This window comes from Saccopteryx bilineata, chromosome 2, assembly GCF_036850765.1.
Source record: "Saccopteryx bilineata isolate mSacBil1 chromosome 2, mSacBil1_pri_phased_curated, whole genome shotgun sequence".
In the NCBI taxonomy this organism is placed as follows: domain Eukaryota; kingdom Metazoa; phylum Chordata; class Mammalia; order Chiroptera; family Emballonuridae; genus Saccopteryx; species Saccopteryx bilineata.
In genome coordinates, this window is record NC_089491.1 from 157,224,845 (window position 1) to 157,247,977 (window position 23,133).

Below are 23,133 nucleotides of genomic sequence, written 5' to 3' on the forward strand. Positions count from 1 at the left end.
AAATTGTAGGATAATAACACTGAGAGAAAAATGTAAATACTGTTTTAAAGACATATGTACTTTATTACTGTTGCCTGGGTTCCTCTGAGGAATAAAAGTGTAGGATCAAACTGTCTTTGTGTGATTATATCTTAAAACAGTTTATTTATAAAATGAATTATTTGTTATTGTTTTCTTTTAAAGAAGCTACCCTGCAGATTTGAATTGTTTCCTTGAATTAGTAGAAGACAGGACTTTAAATAACCTAAGATGCATAGAAAAATTTGAGTTTGAAATAGGTCATTATATTCTGATATAATTAGCATTAAAGTAAGCCATACATACATATTTTTTTCTTCTGTATAGAATCTCAGGACTCTGGATATCTTTATTTTTGCTTCAGATGGCTTTTAATCAGATTTAAAAGGGAATTTAGTTTTCCAGATATTCTTCGATTATGGGAGGTAAGTTCTTAAATTATATAATTGTAATATTATGGAAAGCAACAATTCTATAGAATATAACTGGATTGTAATAGTCCAGCTGAAATTTCTAAAGCAAGTATGTTTAAAAATTTTGATAGTGCATTGTCTCTCTCTAAAAATTAATGATTTTGAACTGAATATCTGGTCTTTAGAGTATTTTTCTGTAAATCATAATCCTTATGAGATTTGGGGTCAGTTGGTTTCCCAGAACCAATATCTAGAACATTTGTGTCTATGTTATTTCCTCCAGAGACTTGACTGTGCAAGGCTCTGCCGCATGCTGGTCTAGATTGCATAGAGGTCAAGGGAGTTTTGATAGGCCAGTCAGTTGAGATGATATTTATTTATAGATTGAGGTATTGGGAGGGATATAACTTGTGTTTTGCTTGTAAAAGAAATTTAAGTTAGAGCAAAATAGTAAGAATGATCACACATTTTACCATCCACATGTAACATTTTGTCATATTTATTTCTAGTTATTTTTTTTTCTAAGAAAAAAAAAGTTAAAGATATAGCTAACATCTCCTTTAATCATCACCCAAATCCTATTTCTGTCTCCCCCACTCTAGAGGATATTCAGGATCCTGTTTTTAGTGTATGCTCTTTCATTCCATTTTGTACCCAGGGCAACTCTTGATGAAAAACAGAAAGTCATTTTTTTTTTTCAAATATCTGCTAATATTAACAGATTGGTATGCTTTTAAAATAGAATATTGGTATAATGACTGATGGCTACTTATCTTTATAAAAGTAAAGGATTACAGAAATTTTCCCAAAGAAAGAATGTGGGAGATAATCCAGTTGGATTTATAATGAAACAACCTTAGTGCCATCTGAGGTTCTTATAGTGGGAAGTTGTTTCCTGTATTTATGGTAACTGTGCTATTACTGGACAAGCTGATACAATGATGAAGGATCATTGCGTTGTGCAGGGTCACTTCCTCTGTTTGAAATTAGAAGTTCAAACTCTGATGTTCTTTTTTTTTACATTCACTTAACCATTTCATTTAATCATCAATACAGTCATTGAAATAGAAAGGTAATTTTATATACTCTATTTTCCAGATAAGGAAACCAGAGTTTTGAGGAAAATTCAACATATTCTGTTTTTGTTTTGTTTTTTTCATTTTAATTAAAAAAATTTTTTTTTAGTGAGAGATAGATAATGAGACAGACAGGAAGGGAAAGAGGTAAGAAGCATCAACTCGTAGTTGTGTCACTTTAGTTGTTCATTGATTGCTTCTCATACATGCTTGACTGGGCAGCTCTAGCCGAGCCCGCGACCCCGCACTCAAGCTGGTGAGCCTGTGCTCTAGCCAGATGAGCATGCACTTAAGCTGGTGACCTCAGCATCCCAGATCACTGCTCTATTCACTGTACCACTACTGGTCAGGCTCAACATGTACCTGACCTGGAATCGTATTTTTCAAGTTTATCCATTTAGTTAAATTAGTATCTCAACTTTTTTTAAAGGATGAATTGAAAATATTATTACTCTACAGCTGTAATAACTCCCTAATCTGTGCTTACCAAATACATTGGGACATTATGTGAAACCTTGGAGGCTAATTGAATTTCATTTAAACTTCTAAAAATTGGATTAGCCTGAACATTGTTCAATTTGTTACTCCTGGTGAAAGAAGTAAAAACATTTTAGGTATGCTTTAATAGTGTGGTTATGTGGATTTTTTCCAGATAAGATATTATTAGATATATTAACCAGGCAGAATTTAATGCCTTAAATTTGAGGGCATTACTTATATTTAACAAGAAGTATAGTTGTTACTAAAATGTTTTATACATTTGTTAGTAAATTTTGGGTAGTTGATTCAAGTTTTGTCACAATCAGGGATACTCTGACATACAATATGTTTAAAATATAGAGTTATCTCTGGGTTTTTTTGATTCTATATGTTGTATAACTGAATCTCTTTATTTGTAGGATTTACTTTTTTTACCCTAGAGACTGAGGGTGATTTTAAAAGTGTGAAACTTTTAAATCAATTTCCCACATATAATTGAATGTTCAGAAAAATATTGAAAGTGCCTCTAACCCTTACCCCTTAAACTTAACTTTATAGGAATTGCTCCTTAATTAATGACATTTATCATACTGGTTAGAGTCAGTGATTTGCTTATAATATGTAAGGGGCCACATTTGGAATTCATTTTATTCACATAATGTTAATGCTTGATGTTAGTTACTTTATAGGTATAGGTAAAGGTAAAACTTGCCTTCTTCACCCTCATTCCGTAACTGGAAAACCAGTGGACTACCCCATCCAGGCAACGTCTGCTTTGCATAGAAGTTCAACATTGTATATATATATGAAGAAAATTTTAGAATTAATATAGTTTACTAAATAGTTGTTTCTGTTTTATAGGTAATGTGGACTGAACTACCGTGTAAAAATTTTCATCTTCTTCTCTGTTGTGCTATTCTGGACTCAGAAAAGCAGAAAATAATGGAAAAACATTATGGTTTTAATGAGATACTTAAGGTAGATATCCCTTTAATTTAGATTGTAATATTTGGGCCCTTTCCTTTAGTTGGTGGTGCTGATACTTAGAACATTTTCTTGGAGCTTTATTGAACCCCTTGAGTAACTTACATTGTATCAGGAATAGTACTAGGACTGACTCAGAATGACAGCTCCCCACGTACATGTTAGCCAGTGTTTTTTACCTGGCTAATAGGAAGAAAAGGGAATTCAACAAATGCATTTTTATGTACCTAGTTTAGTTTTCTAAAAAAGTGTTTTGCTTATAACTTTGAGCTAGTAGACTTGAGACAACTGCTGCTCAGGCCGATGACCTTTGGTTTCAAACTTGGGACCTCAGTATCTCAGGTCACTACTCCATCCATTGTGCCACCACTGGTCAGGCTTATTTTTTAGCTTTAAAACTTGCATTATCTAAGGAAAGATACATTGAATTTTTTCTGTGTGTAGTATGCAAAATTTTTTTAAAGTCAAAGGAGTAAAGATAGACAGACTCCTGTATACACCCTACCAGGATCTACCTGGCAGCTCATCAGGGGCCAGTGGTCGAATCAACTGAATTATTTTTAGTGCCTGAGGCTGATGCTCCAACTAACCGAGCCATCCTCAGTGCCCGGGTCCATGCTTGAACCAGTCGAGCCACTGGCTGTGGGAGGGGGAGAGGAAAAGAAGAGGGAGAGAAGCAGATGGTCACTTCTCGTGTGTGTCCTGACTGGGAATTAAATCCTGGATATCCATATGCCAGGCTGGCACTCTGTATACTGAGCCAACTGGCCAGGGCTGAATATTTTTATTTTAAGGATTTTATCTGCAGTAAACTGTAACATAATAAATTATAATGTAGAACATAGTAGTGCTTTTGTTTTTATTAACGTTTTATTGGTTCATTTTAGCATATTAATGAATTGTCTATGAAAATTGATGTGGAAGATATACTATGCAAAGCAGAAGCAATTTCTCTACAGATGGTAAAATGCAAGGTATACAGTATTTTAAATAATAGAAAAAATTTTTTGTTCATGTTTTTGGTGGGTTGTGGGCAAGAGTTTTTCTTCTTAGAAGTAATACTATAAGTGGCAGTTTTAGCAAGATGAAGGCAAACATAAAGCATTGGCTACCATTTTGTTTACCATGATTGATTTATAGCACATAATTAGAAATGATTAATAATGCTAGATGAGAATCATATAATAAGGCAAAATGACTAGAGTTACGAAAACATTTCTGTAATAGCCAATGAGGCTATAGAATTTAAGCATTGGTATATTACCCAGTAGAATCAGTGAATACAGAATAGGACCTTATATTAAATATGTAGTATCTCCAAATAAAGGCAGATGCTAATCAGAAATAACTAAGTCTATGTCATTACATTCGTAGGTCATGCTATTTAATTTGTCTGAAAACAAGGCAAATTTGATGTATTCTGATCTGAGCTCAAACCAAGTAATTGATGTATTATTTTGGCTTTTTTTACATTTTTAAGAGAATTCTTACTTGGTCTTTGTATCATTTGTTTATGATTCCAAATACTTATTTTGGTTCAGTTTTATAAACACTTATTTGGTAGCTATTCTGTTCAAAACATGTCAGTGGTAAGGAACCTTTGTGTATTAAGGAAAAAAGTGTAAATAAGATTAAAAAAACAAGGAGAATGAAGTAAATGCTAAATATTAGTAAACTAGATGTTTGTGGGAGTGTTAGGGTGGGATGGATAGTGATTGATTCAGAATAGAAGGTCAGGGAACCACTTAAGAGAAAAGTGGTTAAAATTCCATTTGGAGTGGCAAAGGTAGTTTGAGAGGGCACATAACAAATACTGTTAGAACAGATGTTCAGATTCTGTAATCAGTGTAGTCTTCATTAGAACTGTTACTTTGTGATTAACTTTCTCTGTAGTAAATGATGGTTTTGTGTTTGATTTTTCGTGTTCAGGAATTGCCACAAGCAGTTTGTGAGATACTGGGGCTTCAGGACAGTGAGGTTACAACACCAGACTCAGACATTGGTGAAGATGAAAATGTCTGCACGACTAGTTCTACATCTGCATTTCAGAGCAACTCCTTGCCTGTGCTTGCTGCCAGTGGAGCCAGAGATGACAACCCAACACAGATATTAGTGTCCCCAAATGTTAGCAGATTAACACCTGCATGATCCTTGTTGCTTAATTTTTGAAGAGACACTTTGTTGCAACTTTTTTCAAGTACTTGACAGGTGGAAATTGAAAATCTTGGGTAATCATCGTGCTCTGAGATTTACAGAAAGAAAGTGTACTGATGTTCTTGCATTAAAGCTTTACAAAGATTTACACTAATTATTTTTGTAGTTACTTCTACCAAATAGCCTTTCTTTTTCAATAACATTCCTTAGTATTTTTATAGCCAAGTACATTTTATTTTCTTGCTGATGAACTGGAATTGGATAAATATCACAAGTGGATGAGTTGGAAATTATGCACTTTGAAAATGTTCACTTTGTTTTAAGTTTAGTGGGTTTTGAATTTGATTAAACATCGAGCCTTTCTATAGCATTCTAAGCTGAGAAGTAGATTACTACCCCATGACAAAATGAATTTCTTTTCTCTATTGTTTACAACAATACTCAGCTTAAATATTTGTGCTGGTTGAATGTGATTTAAATTGGACATTTTCATCAATGTACAGCAATGCAATTTATTGTGTAGATAAAAGAGCTATTTCAACCATAAGTGGATTGGCAGTATATTTGTTACATTGAACTTTTCTTCACTTGTGTATAAAGACTATATGAGTACTTATTTATGAGTATAAGAAAGGATAGGCATATTTTCTTTAACTGAATAAACTTGACTTGATTATATAACCTGATTTGAAAAAATTAATACATAGATTTAATATGAAATCTTTTTCAAAACTATTTTCTTAACCAAGCATTTATTTCATGAGACTACATTCAACCCCATTCCTGGTATAATTTTGAAATTAATTGCTTGTAACCTCACTTTACTAATAATGTTTATTACTTTTCCTAACAATGTATTAACTGATTAATCAGATCTTTAAATTTTTATAAAAAAAAACTCTTTGCAAAAAGCTTATGTCAAAAATTTCAATATACTATAAGTCTCAAAATAATATTCTTTTGTATATGAACAAAGCTCTTGTTTTTTACCATGCAGTGTTGCATGATTTTAAGTTATATGGAATTAACATAACTGATTCCATTTTAATTGTAATTTGTTAACTCCTGTACATATCATTAAAATAAATTTGAAGTTGAAATAGTGTTTTCAGTTAAATTACAGCTAGAAATAGTCTGCTAATTCTTCATTAGGAGGAAAAAAATCCTAGATGGACCCAATAAATTTCATATTTTTATGTGATTGAAATAATCATTTGAATGAGTTGTGGAAATGAGAAAGTAACATGACCTTTTCTATAACTGAAAAAAATTTCACTGGCATAAAATTGGGGATAGTATTGCCATGGAGGACATAATTATGTGATACAGTAAAGCAGCTTCCTACACTTGATGCTAATAATACAAAATATGACGCAGTTTTAAAATGGTCCAATAGATAGATACCACCCCGTCCACAGAAAGTAAGAGAACCAAATGCAATTTTTTTCCTACTTGAGTATTAACTGACAATCATGACAGTAGAACCATTAGATGTTGGTTTTTAATATCATATGTGTTATCTTTCATCAGTTAATAATGAGTAAGCCTATTCAGAAAAGAAAAGTAAACTGATTGAAAACTCAGCATCTCCAGCCTTTCATTTCCTGCTGTTCAGGAAATTGCTTAGAATATCTTGATGTCCTCCTTGTTCTTCCTGGACAGGGGCTTTTTGGAAGTTTGTTTCCACTGCGCAATGTAGCATTACTTCAGAGTTTTTAAAAATCTTAATACATTTAGTAAGTTGAACTTTTGTCATGTTTTATTTTAAAACTACTTGTTAATTAAACATTTTTACTAAACAGCCTGTATTTTTATCTAGCACATTTTTTATATAGGAGTGGTAATATAGCACTAAAGTTTATTATTAAAGTTAGTTGACATACAATATTATATTAGTTTCAGGAGTACAACATAGTGATTCAACACTTACATACCTTACAGAGTGATCTCAGCCTAGTAACCGTCGGTTCCTGTACAAAGTTTTTACAATGTTATAAACTAGACTTTCCATGCTGTACATTACATCCCTGTGCCTTAGTTTATAGCTGGAAGTTTGTGCCTCTTACTCCCCTTCACCTTTTTGGCTGTTCCTTCCACTCCTGTCCCTTCTGGCGACCATCAGTTCTTTTTATTTATGAGTCTGTTTATGTTTATTTTGTTTTTTATATTCCACATGTAAGCGAAATCATACATATTTGTCCTTTATTGTCTGATTTATTTCACTTAGCTTCATATCCTCTAGGTTTATACATGTTCACAAATGGCAAGATTTTGTTGTTGGGTATTTTTATGGCTATATTCCATTGTATGTATATGTATATATGTGTGTATGTACACATACATATGTATAAATACATATACCACATCTTTTTTATTAGTGGACACTTAGGTTGCTTGCATATATTAGCTATTGCAAATAATGTTGCACTGAACATAGGGATGCATATATCTTTTTCAAAGTAATCTTAGTTTTCTTCAGATAAATACCCAGAAGTGGAATTGCTGAGTCATGTGGTAGGTCTGTTTTTGATTTTTTGAAGAACGTCTGTACTGGTTTTTTATAATGGGTATACCTATTTGCAATCCTGCCAACATTGCAGAAGGATTCCCTTTTCTCCAGTTCTTGCCAACATTTGTTATTTGTTTTGTTTTTGATAAATAGCCTATCTGGAAGGTGTGAGGTGTAATACCTTAGTGTGGTCTTGATTTGCATTTCCCTTGATGATTAATGATGTCAAGCATCTTGTGTGTCTTGGCCATCTGTTTGATTTTTTGATACTGAGTTGTATGAGTTCTCTATATAATATTTTGGATATTAACCCCTTATCAGATGTGTCAATTGCCAATATCTTCTCCCATTTGGTGGGTTTCCTTTCATTGGTGGTTTCTTTCACTGAGCAAAAGCTTTTTAGTTTGATGTGGTTCTATTTGCCTATTTTGGCTTTTGCTGTCCTTGCCTGAGGAGAGTGATAGTTTTAATGAGTGCCCACAGAACCCAGTTAGTCAATACTGGGTAAACTCGGGCTGCTGAGATCGCCGGGATAGCTCAGGTCAGTTTGTTAATCTCTGTATAAAGGTTTGGTCTTCAGTTTTCACAGGATGCTCTGTTCATGCCTTACCATAAAATATAGACTGTATTATGTGATGTTTAAAGTTGATAAAAAGTCAAGTAATGTCTATTTTAACAAAAAAGTCTTTTCATTTTTGCTGAGTCTATGGGAAACCTTTTCCATTTAAGAACATTTCTCTTTTGATTCATGTGTCTAGAATTCTTTGTATATTAGTAACTTTTGTCTTGGTGAGAACTGAAGCTTTTTTGAGTAAGGAAAACGTCTTTTGTGATAGGGATTTTTGCTGAACCTGACTTTTCCAAGGGCTTTTATGGATGCCAACTAATTCTTTATTAAAGATAGTTTATATATATAAAGTAAGCCAAAATGTTTATTGAAGAACCTAGACCTTCCCCTTGTATGCAATTATGTTACAAGGTAATATCACTCTAGCTTGGATTCCTTGGGGTGTTCAGAAGATACATGAACCTCTTATAGTCTTTTGTGCATACATGCATATTTTAGGGGAAGGTCACATAGTTTCTTTTTAATTTTTTTTTTTATTCTAGAGAGAGGAAGGGGGGCGTAGAGAGAGAAACAAACACTGATCTTTTCCTATATGTGCCGTGACTGAGGATCAAACCCACAACCTCGGTGTATCAGGACAGTGCTCTAACCAACTGAGCTATCCAACCAGGATATTGATTTTAGAGAGAGAGAGGGAGGGAAGAAGAAAGGGAGGGAGAGAGAGCTGGGAGGAAGCATTTGTTTCATTTAGTTGTGAGCTCATTGGTCGCTTCCCGTATGTGTCTAATTGGGGATCAAACCCACAACCTTGGTGTTTGGAGATGATGTAACTGACTGAACTAACTGGCCAGGGCCAAATAATTTCTTAAAAGTTTCCCTGATTTTCCCAAAAGTTGAGAACCATTATTATAAATTAATGTGTGAATGATAATTTGTGACTCATGCTAATTTAGTATCATCAATTAAAATATCTTCAGAGTGCTCATCTCCAAATCCTTGGTCTCTATTACCAAAATTCATGTCCAGGCTCTACTTCAGACCTATGGAATCAGACTCTTTGGAAGTCAAGGAATCTGCCTTTTAAGAGGCGTCCAAGTGGTTCCTGAGCATCCTGAAGTTAGAGAACTGCCATTCTATATTTTATTTCAAAGTTCACATTTTGACCCTGGCTGGATTAGCTCAGTTGGTGAAAACATCGTCCTGATATGTCAGGGTTGCAGGTTTGATCGCTGATTAGGGCAACATTTTGGCTAGACAAGTCAATAAGTTTTTTAATAAGTAGTTCTCTGATTTTCTAAGGTGAATTTGCCCTGGTTCTGATCATTATTTTTAGTAAAAAGTGATGCCAGTCATCTTAGCCTGTTATTTTATGTAAATTTCCCTTCTTTCATTTGAAGATGAATTTTCAAGTCACTTCTAAACATGAAGCAATTAAATTTGAAATGAATTTGAAAGGTTTCCATTAGTACCTAATGTCACTGCCTGGCACTAAATATCTATGCTTTTAATGTGAATGCAGTGCCATTTGATGCAATGTGTTTGGCCTGTTCTCCTCTTGGGTCTTTATAATACATGGATTTTCCATTACAGACTTTTGAGGATTGTTCTGATTACAGATAGTTTTTGCATTTGCACTGTTATGTCATTAGACTCCTCTATTTTTCAGGGTATGCATCTTGTCAGAAAAATATTGGGCCGTTAGACTGTACATATTTGTATAAATCTTGGATATCCAAAGCACTTTTACAGCCCATGGGAAATTGCACTGTTTACCAACTCACTCAAAAAAAAAAATTACAATCAAAATCTCTTTTTCTAAGAACTACCAGCAATCAGAAATACTATATTTGCCTAATGTAGTTTAATCCCTAAGATTATAATGTAATAATAGGTCAGCTATTACATACGTTTCTCTTTCTCAAATGTCTGTATAGTATACTGCTCCTCACACATCTCGCTCTGCAAAAGAAGACAGAATGGAATGAACAAATCTATTAAGTTTAGTTATGATCAGTGAGTAGTCCAGTTCTGTTTCAGCTTTTTAATTAAGAAGACTAATTAACCTCAGAGATGGGCTTTTGCTGTGACAGTCAATAATACATGTTTTCCAACTTCACACTGGCCTTATTAGAGGTATAAGACCCAATGGGTTTGTAGACTGCGTTAAAAATACAAATAGGGCTGTTTTTACATTGCTTTAGATGTATGGCCTGACTGGACAAGGGGCTCAGATCTCTTCCATGGTGGAGCAAGTTGCTCCAGCGCAGAAGCTGTCGAGGTACTTCTGGGTGCTGAGCAGTTACACTGCGAGCTGCTGTCACTGGTGACCACGGTGTGCAGGAGGCACCCAAAGGGAATTTGGGCCACGTGCTTTTTGTTAGCTGAGTCTTGTTCAATGTGTCAAAAGGAGTATTTGTGGGCTAGAAAGTCATTAACAGTTAATAGTATATAACCCAAATAAATTATGTGAAGATGTAAATTGTTAACGTTTTTTTGAGTGAAATTGTTTAGGTACTTTTTGTCCTCTTAATAGAAGTAATGCTATTTTAATACATAGATGCTCCTATACCCTCCTTTCCACCTTTCTTCCCCAAAAGGACAAATTAAAGGTACATTCTTTTGCAGATGTTCAAGTGTAAAGAAGGCAAACCAGAGAACTGATTTTTTTTAATTGTTCAATTTAAATTCAACTTTTGACTCACTTTGGGACAAATATTTATTCTCTTGATTTACAGAACTTTTAAGGATTCTCTATAAGGGTTAATGGACTTCCCAAAGGAGGGGAAACCCAGTCTTATGGCTCTTACATCCTATTAACTAATAGTGTTTTCTAAACTAGCCTGGAACCTTTTCTGTCTATTATGACTTGGCTGAAGTTTTGATTGGTGAAGGTAGAGAGGAAGAGAAACCCTTTCATTGACTTTTAATACCTGAGAAGGGTAACAAAAGAAACTCGAGCTTCATAAACTAGAACTTAAAGAGCAGATGTGTTAGTCTTGACAGAGGCACATCTTTTCTTAGGGAGGAAATTTGAAGAATAAGTATGTGTCAGCTGAGGTCTAGTGGATTGAATTCAGATGACAGAATCCTGGAGCCACTACTCGGCCTCAGCAGAACTCTTTTTTTTTTTTTTTTCTTCTAATTTATTCCTTTGATCCTAGCAAGAATATAACCCAATCTTTTCCAGGCATGAGAAAAACCTCTTTTTTAAAAATATATATATATATTGCCTGACCGGGTGGTGGCGCAGTGGCTAGAGCGTCGGACTGGGATGCGGAAGGATCCAGGTTCGAGACCCCGAGGTCGCCAGCTTGAGCGCGGGCTCATCTGGCTTGAGTGAAGAGCTCACCAGCTTGGACCCAAGGCCGCTGGCTCCAGCAGGGGATTGCTCGGTCTGCTGAAGGCCCACGGTCAAGGCACATGTGAGAAAGCAATCAATGAACAACTAGGAAGTCGCAACGCGCAACGAGAAACTGATGATTGATGCTTCTCATCTCTCCCGTTCCTGCCTGTTTGATCCTGTCTGTCCCTCTCTCTGACTCTCTCTCTGTCCCTGTAAAAACAAAGAAAAAAAAAAATATATATATATATACTTTACCACAGAAATTTCTTTTGGTTACTCTCTAAATTTGATTTTGTAATACTTTCTACATGTCCAGGTCACAGAGTGTTTCATATCTCTTCAACTCTACTTTGGAATTAGAATAAAAAGATAAATTTAGAAGAGTGAAGTTTATTCTGTGACAGGGCTTATATAATTGTGAGCATTTCTTATGTTAAAGTCTTTAATCCATTTTGAGTTAATTTTTGTGCATTACGTAAGATAGTGGTCCAGTTTAATTCTTTTGCATGTGGATGAACATTTCATTGATAGCTTCACAGTGTGGAGTGAATTCGTGAAGGGTCAAGCCTTGGTTTAGGCCAGGGGCCCCCAAACTTTTTACACAGGGGCCAGTTCACTGTCCCTCAGACCATTGGAGGGCTGGACTATAGAAAAAACTATGAACAAATCCCTATGCACACTGCACATATCTTATTTTAAAGTAAAAAAACAAAACGGGAACAAATACAATATTTAAAATAAAGAACAAGTAAATTTAAATCAACAAACTGACCAGTATTTCAATGGGAACTATGCTCCTCTCACTGACCACCAATGAAAGAGGTGCCCCTTCTGGAAGTGTGGTAGGGGCCGGATAAATGGCCTCGGGGCCGCATGCGGCCCATGGGCTGTAGTTTGGGGACCCCTGGTCTAGGCTCTTAGACTCTGTTCTATATTTATCTTAAGGACTATACTTTTTTTTTTTTTTTTTTTTTTTTTTGGTATTTTTCTGAAGTTAGAAGCAGGGAGGCAGTCAAGACTCCCGCATGCGCCCTACCAGGATCCACCCGGCATGCCCACCAGGGGGTGTTGCTCTGTTTCTTCTGGAGCCATTCTAGTGCCTGGACCAACTTTGCTCCAATGGAGCTTTGGCTGCAGGAGAGGAAGAGAGAAAGAGGAAGGAGAGGGGAAGGGTGGAGAAGAAGATGGGCGCTTCCTTATATGCCCTGACTAGGAATTGAACCCAGGACTTCCACACGCCAGGCTGATGCTTTACCACTGACCGATCCGGCCAGGGCCATACATTCTTTGTTAAACTTGAAAATGTTAAGAAGTATTGCATGCTCCCCCTCTTATTTTTTCTTACTTTATCTGCCACACTGACTCAAAGGTTTTTAGTTACAATTTAGAGCTCTATAGCTATATAAACACAGATAGTAGTGTTGATAGTGTAACAATAAACAAAAGCTCACTGGCTTTGTCCACATCGCCTGATTCAGGCCAGGTAGCCCTGCTTTAGACATGCTAATCATTAGAAGAGTTTTGTTTGGGGCTTGAGTTTTTACAGTACAGCTCCTCCCATGACCCTTCCCCTTGACATAAAAGAAGCCTGAACTCTGTACTTTCTTCAGATAGATTTGAGGAACTGTGAGGGCTCCCATCTTCTTGATTGGTGCCTTCTTGATCAATAAACCTTGCTTTACTCCATACTCTGGTGTTTCTTTTCTTTTTTTTAACTGATTTTTTATGTTAGAGGAAGGAGAGAAAGAGAAACATGAATTTGTTGTTACACTTAATTATGCCATCATCGGTTGATCTTTGACCCGGGATTGAACCCATAACCTTGACATGTTGGGACAATGCTCTAACCAACTGAGCTACCTAACCAGGGCTCTGCTGTTCCTTTTGAAGCCTCAGGCACACAGACTTTGGACCAGTAATAAGAGGTGGTACTTCTAGATAAATTATAATTGTAACTAGTAATAATAATAGTAACCAGTAACAAGAGGTGGTATTTCTGAACAAAAAGAATTTGTTTCCTCAAGGCGCTCAGAGTGGCTTAGGGTGGGTGTGAAGGCTTGGATCACTTTATGCTTTATGTTCTTGGCATAGAGGGAGAGTTTATTCTGTGAGCTCCAGGACTCGGATGTCATAAGAAAAATCAGTCAAACTGATGGGGTTGTTTATTTCAGAAAATGTCCACTGTACTTAATAGAGTGCCTGGCAGGATTAAGCCTTTAGTAAGTGCTATTATTATCTGATGGCAACCAAACAGATACTGCCTCAGGCCATCTTTAATCTTTAAGCTCTGGTTTGTTTTCCCTCCCGAACCATACTGTCCTACAGGAATAGCCGTGGGTTCCATTTGGTTTGTTTGTTTCCCATTGACTGAGGTAATTTTGATTTTCAAATTCTGTGTATTCTGGTTTCATCTCATCTATTGGAGAACTGACCCCAAAATACATCACTATATTCTTTGTGCTTCAGTTTTACCCTCTTCAAATTGGGCTTAAATATGCTGACCTTTTATCAATCTTTGTTTATGAAAGTTGCTATAGAAACAATGGGTACACTAGTGTAAGATTTTTTTGCTTATTAAGTTTGATCTTTCTCAAGTCAATCCTCTTGGATGATATAGCAAATAATCTTAAAAATTAAAACAATCACAAGGGATGTCTTGTCTGCATTAAGCATTTTTAATGGCATGGAAAATTATAGTGACTGTTAGTCAACAAACATTTAATCCCTTTACCTGGCTGGAGGCTAACTACCTACCTCTCAGCCTCCTGAGATTTGAGAGTCTCAGTACTCACTGCATAAGTTCATTTAATAATCTTCTTTTCGGCCCTGGCCGGTTGGCTCAGTGGTAGAGCGTCGGCCTGGCGTGCAGAAGTCCTGGGTTCGATTCCCGGCCAGGGCACACAGGAGAAGCGCCCATCTGCTTCTTCACCCCTCCCCCTCTCCTTCCTCTCTGTCTCTCTCTTCCCCTCCCGCAGCTGAGGCTCCATTGGAGCAAAGATGGCCCAGGCGCTGGGGATGGCTCCTTGGCCTCTGCCCCAGGCGCTAGAGTGGCTCTGGTCGCGACAGAGCGATGCCCTGGAGGGGCAGAGCATCGCCCCCTGGTGGGTGTGCTGGGTGGATCCCGGTGGGGCGCATGCGGGAGTCTGTCTGACTGTCTCTCCCCGTTTCCAGCTTCAGAAAAATACAAAATAAATAAATAAATAAATAACCTTCTTTTCGGTATGATACCCTTACTCTCAACTACCTGGTGCCCTTCAGCTTGGGATAAACTCCATTTTTCTACCTGGGGACAGGAAGGGAAGTGGCTACATAGAATAGAGGAGGGAAGTAATGGGTTTTAACTGTCCTCCTTAAAGATCTAATTCATATGCCATAAAATTCACCATTTAAGGTGTCCAATTAAGTGGGTTTTAGTATGTTCACAGAGTGTTGCACTTTTCCTCTTCCTCCCTGAAAAAATTGTCTGCCATTTTTGTTTTAGCCATTCTACTGGCTTATGAAGTGGAATCTTGTATTTTTGATTTGCATTTTTCTAGTGACTAACGATGTTGAGCATCTTTTCATGTGCTTACTGGCCAGATAATTCTTTGCAGACATGTCAATTTAAATACTTTAAAACAATGGTTTGTTTTTTCATTGTTGGCTTGTAAGAATTCCTTATGTATTTTGGATACTGTTTTCTATGAGATACATGATTTACAAATATTTTCTCTAATTCTGTGGGGTTTTTTTCTTGATGGTGACCTTTGAAGCACATTTTTAATTTTGATAAAAACTTATAATTTATTTTGGTCGCTTGTGTTTTTGGTGTTATATCTAAGAAACAATTGCCTAGTTCAAGGTTGCCAAAATATACCATGTTTTCTTTTTCTTTCTTTTTTTTTGTGACAGACAGAGAGAGGGACAGATAGGGACAGAGAGGAAGGGAGAGAGATGAGAAGCATCATTCTTTGTTGCAGCACCTTAGTTGTTCATTGATTGCTCTCTCATATGTGCCTTAACTGGAGGGCTACAGCAGAGTGAGTGATCCCTTGCTCAAGCCAGCGACCTTAGGCTCAAGCTGGCAAGCTGTCCTCAAACCAGATGAGCCGTGCTCAAACTGGCGACCTCGGAGTTTCAAACCTGGGTCCTCTGCATCCTAGTCTGACACTCTATTCACTGTGTCACTGCCTGATCAGGCTCCTATGGTTTCTTTTAAGACTTTTATAATTTTAGCTTTAACATTTAGGCCTGTGACCCATTTTAGTTAATTTTTGTGTAGAAGTTCAACTACATTCCTTTTTATGTGGATAGCCAAAGTTGTCTCAGCAACATTTGTTAAGAAGATTATTCTTTCTCCATTGAATTGTCTTGCACTTTTATTGAAAATTGATCATAAATGAAAGGACTCTAAATTCTATTCCATTTATCAATATGTTTGTTCTTTTGCAGTAGCATAGTGTTTTGATTATTGTAACTCTGTTGTTAAATTTTAAAATGGTTTAACTACTTAGACTTTCAACTGCTCTTTTTTAGTCTCCTCCATTTACCCTCACTTCTAGACGTATTTGAGTCTAGGGGATTCTACGGTATACACTGAGGTGCTTCTCAGTCTTCTTCATCGATAGCTTAAGGTTACATTTTCTTATGTCTGCAAGGTCTGTGATCACTCATCTCTTGTCAAGCCTCCATTTTTGTTGCTATTTATGCTATTCTTTTGTACCTTAAAAAAAAAAAGGAAATCCTTTATTGTTGCTTTAGTGGGATTTCTGGAAGGAGCAGAAGTCTAACATTCTCAGTTAGGAATAAGTGTCCTTTAATATCTTATATAAATAATCCAGAGCTATTGTTTACACTTCAGTGTCCACATTCTCTTTACTCCTGTAATCTGGATTTTTCTTCTCTTTTTGCTAAAACTACATTCTTTAAGGTCAATACATGACAACTTTATAACCAAATCTAGAGGTCTTTTTCTAGTCCTCTTTCATTTTCTCTGTGGTTTTGAAACATTTGACGATGAGTTTTATCTCTTCTTTAAGCTTTCATATTTCATCTTTTTTAATCATCTTTTTACCTGATGACATCTTTTTTCTTTTTTTCTACCTTTAATTGTAATGCATTCACATTGTTGTGCAACCAATCTCCAGGACTTATCTTGTATAACAGAAACTCTGTATCCTATTTTTCCCTCCCCACCCCCTGACAACTGCCATTCTACTTTGTTTTGGGGAGTTTGACTACTCTAAATACCCCATGTAAGTGGAATCATACACTGTTTGACTTTTTGTGACTCACTTATTTCACTTAGCATAATGTCCTCAATGTTCATCAATCTTGCAACGTGTGTCAGAATTTGCTTTTATGGCTGAATAATATTATTAATATTCCATTGTATGTACATTCCCCACTTTGTTTACCCATTCATTTCTCAATGACAGACACTTGCATTACTTCTGTATTTTATCTGTTGTGAATAATGCTGTGTGAACATGGGTGTATAAATATCTCTTTGAGAGCCTGCTTTCAAATTATTTTGGTTATAGTGATTGCTATATCATGTGGTAATTCTGTTTTTACTTTTTCAAGGAACCGCTGTGCTGATTCCACATTTGCTGCACCATTTTAAATCCCCCTCTAACAGTTCACAAGGGTTCCAATCGTTTTTCCCCTCTACATATTCTTTTATTTGGAGATTTCATGTTTATATCAACCAATGTCACTGAATTCAACTTTCAAATTTCTATTCCCAGATCTAATCCATTTCTCAAATTCCAATCCCACATTTATAGTCACATGCTATTTAAAGTCACTTGGTTGTACTGTGGTCAACTCAAATTCACTATCCCTAAAGTTTTTTTCTCTAGAATTTATTCCTTCTTTGGAAATAGTGGTACCTTGAGATACGAATTTAATTCATTTTGTAACCGAGCTTGTAAGTCAGTCAACTCATAATCAAACTGCCGATACTGGACCCATGAGCCAATGTGCCAACTAGTGGCTGCTTCCCAAATCACAACTTGTATCTCGGAATTTCACTCGGATCTCGAACAAAAATACAACTGACTTGCAGTTTGTTTCTTAAAAATTTGTATGTTGGTCTGTTCGTATCTCAAGGTACCACTGTAGTGGAAATTGCACTATTTCTAGCCATAAAGACTGATAGTTTAGTCCTTTTCTATTGGACTTCACCAACTCCTTGTTAATTCTTATTTTGGCATTCCTTTTTCTGTTCATAACTGCTGCCACCCTAGTTCAAGCTTTTACCAATTTTCTTTCTCTTTCTAGTTGTCCTGCCTAGACCAAATCTTACTAAAGTATCATTTCCATTAGGGTGTAGTCTCAATACAAAAATAATAAGTGCTTCATGAAATATAAATGTTTAATCCTAGAATTCAAATTTCCAAACAACCAGTCCTTTATCCTGTCTTTCTTGTTTGATATTTGTCTTCTAACTTATTTTCTGTTAACTTTTTCTTTCTACCTTTTTGAACTTTTTCTTCTTTTTCTTCATTTATTTATTTTCTTTTTAATTGCTTTTTTTTTTTTTTGTATTTTTCTTAAGCTGGAAACGGGGAGGCAGTCAGACAGACTCCCGCATGCGCCCGACTGGGATCCACCCGGCATGCCCACCAGGGGTTGATGCTCTGCCCATCCGGGGCGTCGCTCTGTTGTGACCAGAACCACTCTAGCACCTGAGGCAGAGGCCATGGAACCATCCCCAGCGCCCGGGCCATCTTTGCTCCAGTGGAGCCTTGGCCGCGGGAGGGGAAGAGAAAGACAGAGAGGAAGGAGAGGGGGAGGGGTGGAGAAGCAGATGGGCGCTTCTCCTGTGTGCCCTAGCTGGGAATTGAACCCGGGACTTCCACACACCAGGCTGATGCTCTACCACTGAGCCAACTGGCCAGGGCCTTAAATTGCTTTTTAAATTTGGTGTTCCCCAAGGTCTGTTTCTGGCTCTCTTATCAAACCACATATTCTCCATGAGTGAAGCTGTACCCATATATATTCAGTTTTTTGACAAAACCTAAATCTCTTTATCTAGCATAGGCCTCATTTCAGGTTTTGAACTCATAAATTCACATGCTAACTGGATATCTTCACTGGAACATTCACATGTATTATCCATAAAAGCAAACTTCTAAAAATTTCCTCTTAAGTTGCTATTATTTATGTGTGGTCTAGTTCAGTGAATGACACTCTCCTTCTCTGAGTCCTCCAACTCAGAAATTTGGGAGTATTCTGGAACCTCTTTTTCTGTTCCCACATCTAAGTAGAGATCTTATCTTATGGCTTTTACCCCTTAACATCTGTTCTTTGCATTGCCTCATTCATGCTGTTGCTTTGTCCAGGTCGTCCTCTCCTAGCTCAGCTCTTTCAAGTCCTAAATGGTTTATGCCTTCAGTCTTGAAGTTCTCCTCCAAGCTGCTACTTTTAAAAAATACCAATATGATTATGCTGTTGCCTTGTATAAAACCCTTTCAGTTGCTCTTTTCCATTTGAAGGATAAAGTGCAGTGCAGAGCCCACCGAATGCCATTCAAAATTTATCAGGATTTGGACCCTGCTTTCCTCTTCAGACGTGCCTCCAAACCATGCTCTACCATTGTTGAGCAACATCTGTTTTCTCTGTATTTTCTTTTTTTTTTTAACTGATTTTTAATTTATTATGTTTACATAGATTCAAGTGTCCCACCGAATACATCCCCCCACCCTTGTGTTCCCCTCAACATTCTTCTTGCCCCCCTCCCCCAACGCCCTCCCCCTTTCTTCCAGGATTTGCTTTTCTGCTCTCTCTATAACACTGTGTTATGTATATATAATTTCATCAATCTCTTTCCTTTCTCTGGTCCCATCCTCTCATCCCCTTTCTCTCTCTCCGCTTTTCTCTGGTCCCTTTGAATCCACCTCTGCCTCTATTCCATTCCTCAGTTCACATTGTTCATTGGATTTCTCAAATGAGTGAGGTCATATGATATTTTTCTTTCTCTGCCTGGCTTATTTCACTTAGCATAATAGTTTCCAGGTCCATTCATGTTGCAAAAGGTGAGATTTCCTTTTTCGTGGATGCATAGTATTCCATTGTGTATGTACCACAGCTTTTTAATCCACTCGTCCACTGATGGACACTTGGGCTGTTTCCAGATCTTGGCTATTGTAAACAATGCTGCAATAAACATGGGGGTGCATTTCTTCTTTTGAATCAGTGATTTGGTATTCTTAAGACATTTCCTAAAAATGGGATGGCTGGGTCAAAAGGCAGTTCGATTTTTAATTTTTTGAGGAATCTCCATACTGTTTTCCACAGTGGCTGCACCAGTCTGCATTCCCACTAGTAGTGCAGAAGGGTTCCCTTTTCTCCACATCTTCGCCAGCACTTATTCTGTGTTGTTTTGTTAATGAGCGCCGTTCTGACTGGTGTGAAGTGGTATCTCATTGTGGTTTAAATTTGCATTTCTCTAATGATTAGTGATGTATTTTCTTATATTGTTCTCTCTACATGAAATATGTTCCTTACTCTCTCCCATTCCCTTCTGACTGACAACACAAACTTACTTTTAAATACTCAGCTCAGGCAACACCTCCTAGAAGTCTCTCCTGACTCTGCTAAAGTAGCACTGAGCACTCTGTCCCTTGTTCATTTCTTTTTTTGTGATAGAGACACAGAGAGACAGATAGGGACAGACAGATAGGAAGGGAGAGAAATGAGAAGCATCAATTCTTTCTTGTGGCACCTAAATTGTTCATTGATTGCTTTCTTATATGTGCCTTGATCGGGGGACTACGGCAGAGTGAATGACCCCTTGCTCAAGCCAGTGATCTTGGGCTCAAGCCAGTGACTATGGGCTTCAGGCCAGTGACATTTGGGCTTGGCCAGTGACCTTTGGGCTCAAGCCAGCAACCATGGGGTCACGTCTATGGTCCCACACTCAACCTGGTGAGCCTGTGCTCAAGCCAGATGAACCCACTCTCAATCCAGCAACCTTGAGGTTTTGATCCTGAATCCTCTGCGTCCCAGTCCAGTGCTCTATCCATTTTGCCACTTGCAGGTCAGGCTGTCCCTTGTTCCTTAGTGTCTTCTGTGGAAAAGTCAATATATTTTATTTCATTTATTTATTGCATGTATGCTTCTTTCAGCTATTCTATGATAGCCTTGTAAGTAGACTCCAGTTTTCATTTACTCTGCATCCCCAGGATTTAGGGGTTTTTTTGGTTGTTGTTGTTTTGTTTTGTTTTTTATTAAGTTGGAAGCAGGGAAGTAGAGACAGACTCCAGCATGCACCCTAACCGGGTTCCACCTGTCAAGCCTCTACCATAGGGTGCTCTACCTAGCTGGGCTGCAGCTCCGTTGCTCAGCAACCACACTTTTTTTGTGCCTGAGGCCTAGGCCATGGAGCCATCCTCAGCGCTAGGGGCTAACTTTGCTTGAATCTCTTGAGCCATGGCTGCAGGAGGGAAAGAGAGAGTGGGGGTGGAGGGGTGGATAAGCAGATGGTCACTTCTCCTGTGTGCCCTTACCAGGAATCAAACTTGGGACTTTCACATGCTGGGACGATGCTCTACCACTGAGCCAACTGGCCAGGGGCTACAGGACTTAGTTTCAATGCATAACACAAAGTGAGTGCTTAACAAATCTTTGTTGAAATACACATCTTTCCAAACCCTGTTCTAGCTGGCAATCTATATATAGCTTCTTAAATGTACTATTGGTTAATATGTTTTTCCTTGTTTGGAATACTTAAGAAGTTATAATAGCGGAAAGCATGGATTTTAGAGCCAGTATGCCTGAATTTTAATACTGCCTCAGTCATCCTTTAATTGTATGAACCTGAATACTTTGCATTTTAGTTTCTTCACATATAAAATGTAAATAATAGTTTTTGTTTTATTTTTGTGATAGTGAATCCCAATTTTTTCTTTAAAAATATGCTTAGACTAGAAATTAGCAAAACTAAGCAGTCAGGAATATTAGCTAATATTACCATTCCTTCAGTCAATGTATTGACTTTCCTCTGAGCTAGTCAGAGCTGATTTTTGGAGGAAATTTCAGCCAAATAATATTTCTAAAATTGGATCAGAAATTAATGATGTCCACTCAAAACACCAGGAACAATTAAAATTCAGTTAATATTAGTTCATCCATGCCTGTTTTGAAATTTTTTATTTTGTTTTCTATGTCAACAAGCAGTGTCAGCCCCATGTTTTCAGTTTTGCAGTCAAGCACATTTGGTCAAGTCTTCCACCCATCCTTCAAGAAGTTGGCAATAATTTCCTGTGAAATGGTGGATTTTATGACTTATTAAAGTATGAATAACTACATCAATTGATATGCGATTCAAATTTGTTGGATTTGATCTATTTGCAAGTTGAGAGGAAAAATTCACTAACCATCAGTAACATCAAAGGAATGACTAGGCATTTAGCTTCCTTTTACTTCCCACTTTGTGAAAAAGATTCTGTGATTAGTGCCTCAACTATATCTTGAGGTTAGTCAAATATATAGCTAATATGTATATATGTGGCTAAATCACATTTTATTTACAAGTGTCTGATCAGCACCACAAAGTGGCAAGCAGTGCGTTTTTTTAGAGCCATCACACACACACACAGGTGCATGCACAATCTTAACGCCTCAGGTCAGAAAAAATACTTATTAATATAAAATAAAATGGCTTAGGGATTCAGTAGTGCTGATTTTTCTTAAAAATTATTTTTCTTCTTTTGGAAAGAAAGCACAAAACCTTTGAATTCATAATCATCTAAGGCTGAGGTTAACTTGCCAGTAGCAGGTTTGAAAGATGAGAGTAACATCAGGGGAGAGATATTTTCTTTTACAAATAACACCCTGTTATGTATTGTTCTCCATCACCCACGTCCAAATGGTTACTCGACCTATGAAACAAATCGTACCATGGGCACAGATAACCCCAGGCTTGAGGTCTGTAATCTGACTGTGGCCATCAGCAGCCAGAAATGAGTTTCTTTCTAATCAGCCGTCCATCAGTCCCCAGTCACTCATATAAAAGAGCCTGTGGAGGAGAGGATTCACATTGCTCTTTCTTCAGCACCAAGGTTTGGGACAGCGCTCCGAGCCGGCTGCTCTTCTCACGCTCCTTCCTTTCTCAATCAACGCCAGCGCTACTGCTGCCTCTCTAGTTCCCCCTGCTGCAGAGAAAGAAAATTACATCGGGATTCATGCAGCCGGCAATGATGATGTTTTCCAGTAAATACTGGGCAAGGAGAGGGTTTTCCCTGGACTCAGCGGTGCCTGAAGAGCATCAGCTACATGGCAGCTTAACAGTGAGTACTGGGTATCTGGCACTCTCTAGTGAGTTCGTAGCAATCGTCTCATCCTGCCATATTGCTGTTTGGACATCTGATGTAGAGCAAGCACACACACCTCAACTTCTTCCTCTTTAATCTGTGTACCTAGCCTCTATCCTGTCTGCCTCCGGGCTTCTTTCTCTCTGTATCTCTGTATAAAGTAAAGCATGCATGCTGATTGCTAGGTGCTAAACTTCTTTTCCTCACAATTTATAAGTAGAATGCAAAGGAGGTCTTGAACATCAACAAAAGGTTGTGTAAATCAATGTCTTATATCCACAACAAAAA

General features: G+C 37.3%; 2 protein-coding genes and 1 long non-coding RNA gene across 4 annotated transcripts in view; 2 read left to right on the forward strand and 1 right to left on the reverse strand.

Annotated features, from left to right (window-relative positions):
- The window catches only part of TBC1D15 (TBC1 domain family member 15), a 114,898-nt gene extending 109,092 nt beyond the window's left edge, over nt 1-5,806 (forward strand). For both annotated transcript variants that reach the window (XM_066258253.1, XM_066258254.1), the window contains exons 14-17: nt 346-443; nt 2,849-2,965; nt 3,859-3,945; nt 4,901-5,806. In XM_066258253.1, coding sequence (XP_066114350.1) covers nt 346-443; nt 2,849-2,965; nt 3,859-3,945; nt 4,901-5,119 — 521 coding nt within the window. In that variant the 3' untranslated portion in view covers nt 5,120-5,806. The remainder of the gene's footprint in view (nt 1-345; nt 444-2,848; nt 2,966-3,858; nt 3,946-4,900) is intronic.
- The window catches only part of LOC136324837 (uncharacterized), a 457,224-nt gene that overhangs the window by 410,277 nt on the left and 23,814 nt on the right, over nt 1-23,133 (reverse strand). The gene's annotated exons all lie outside the window — the stretch shown is intronic.
- The window catches only part of TPH2 (tryptophan hydroxylase 2), a 150,760-nt gene continuing 150,343 nt past the window's right edge, over nt 22,717-23,133 (forward strand). Inside the window, exon 1 of the mRNA XM_066258260.1 lies at nt 22,717-22,821. Within this exon, the coding sequence (XP_066114357.1) occupies nt 22,717-22,821 (105 nt within the window). The remainder of the gene's footprint in view (nt 22,822-23,133) is intronic.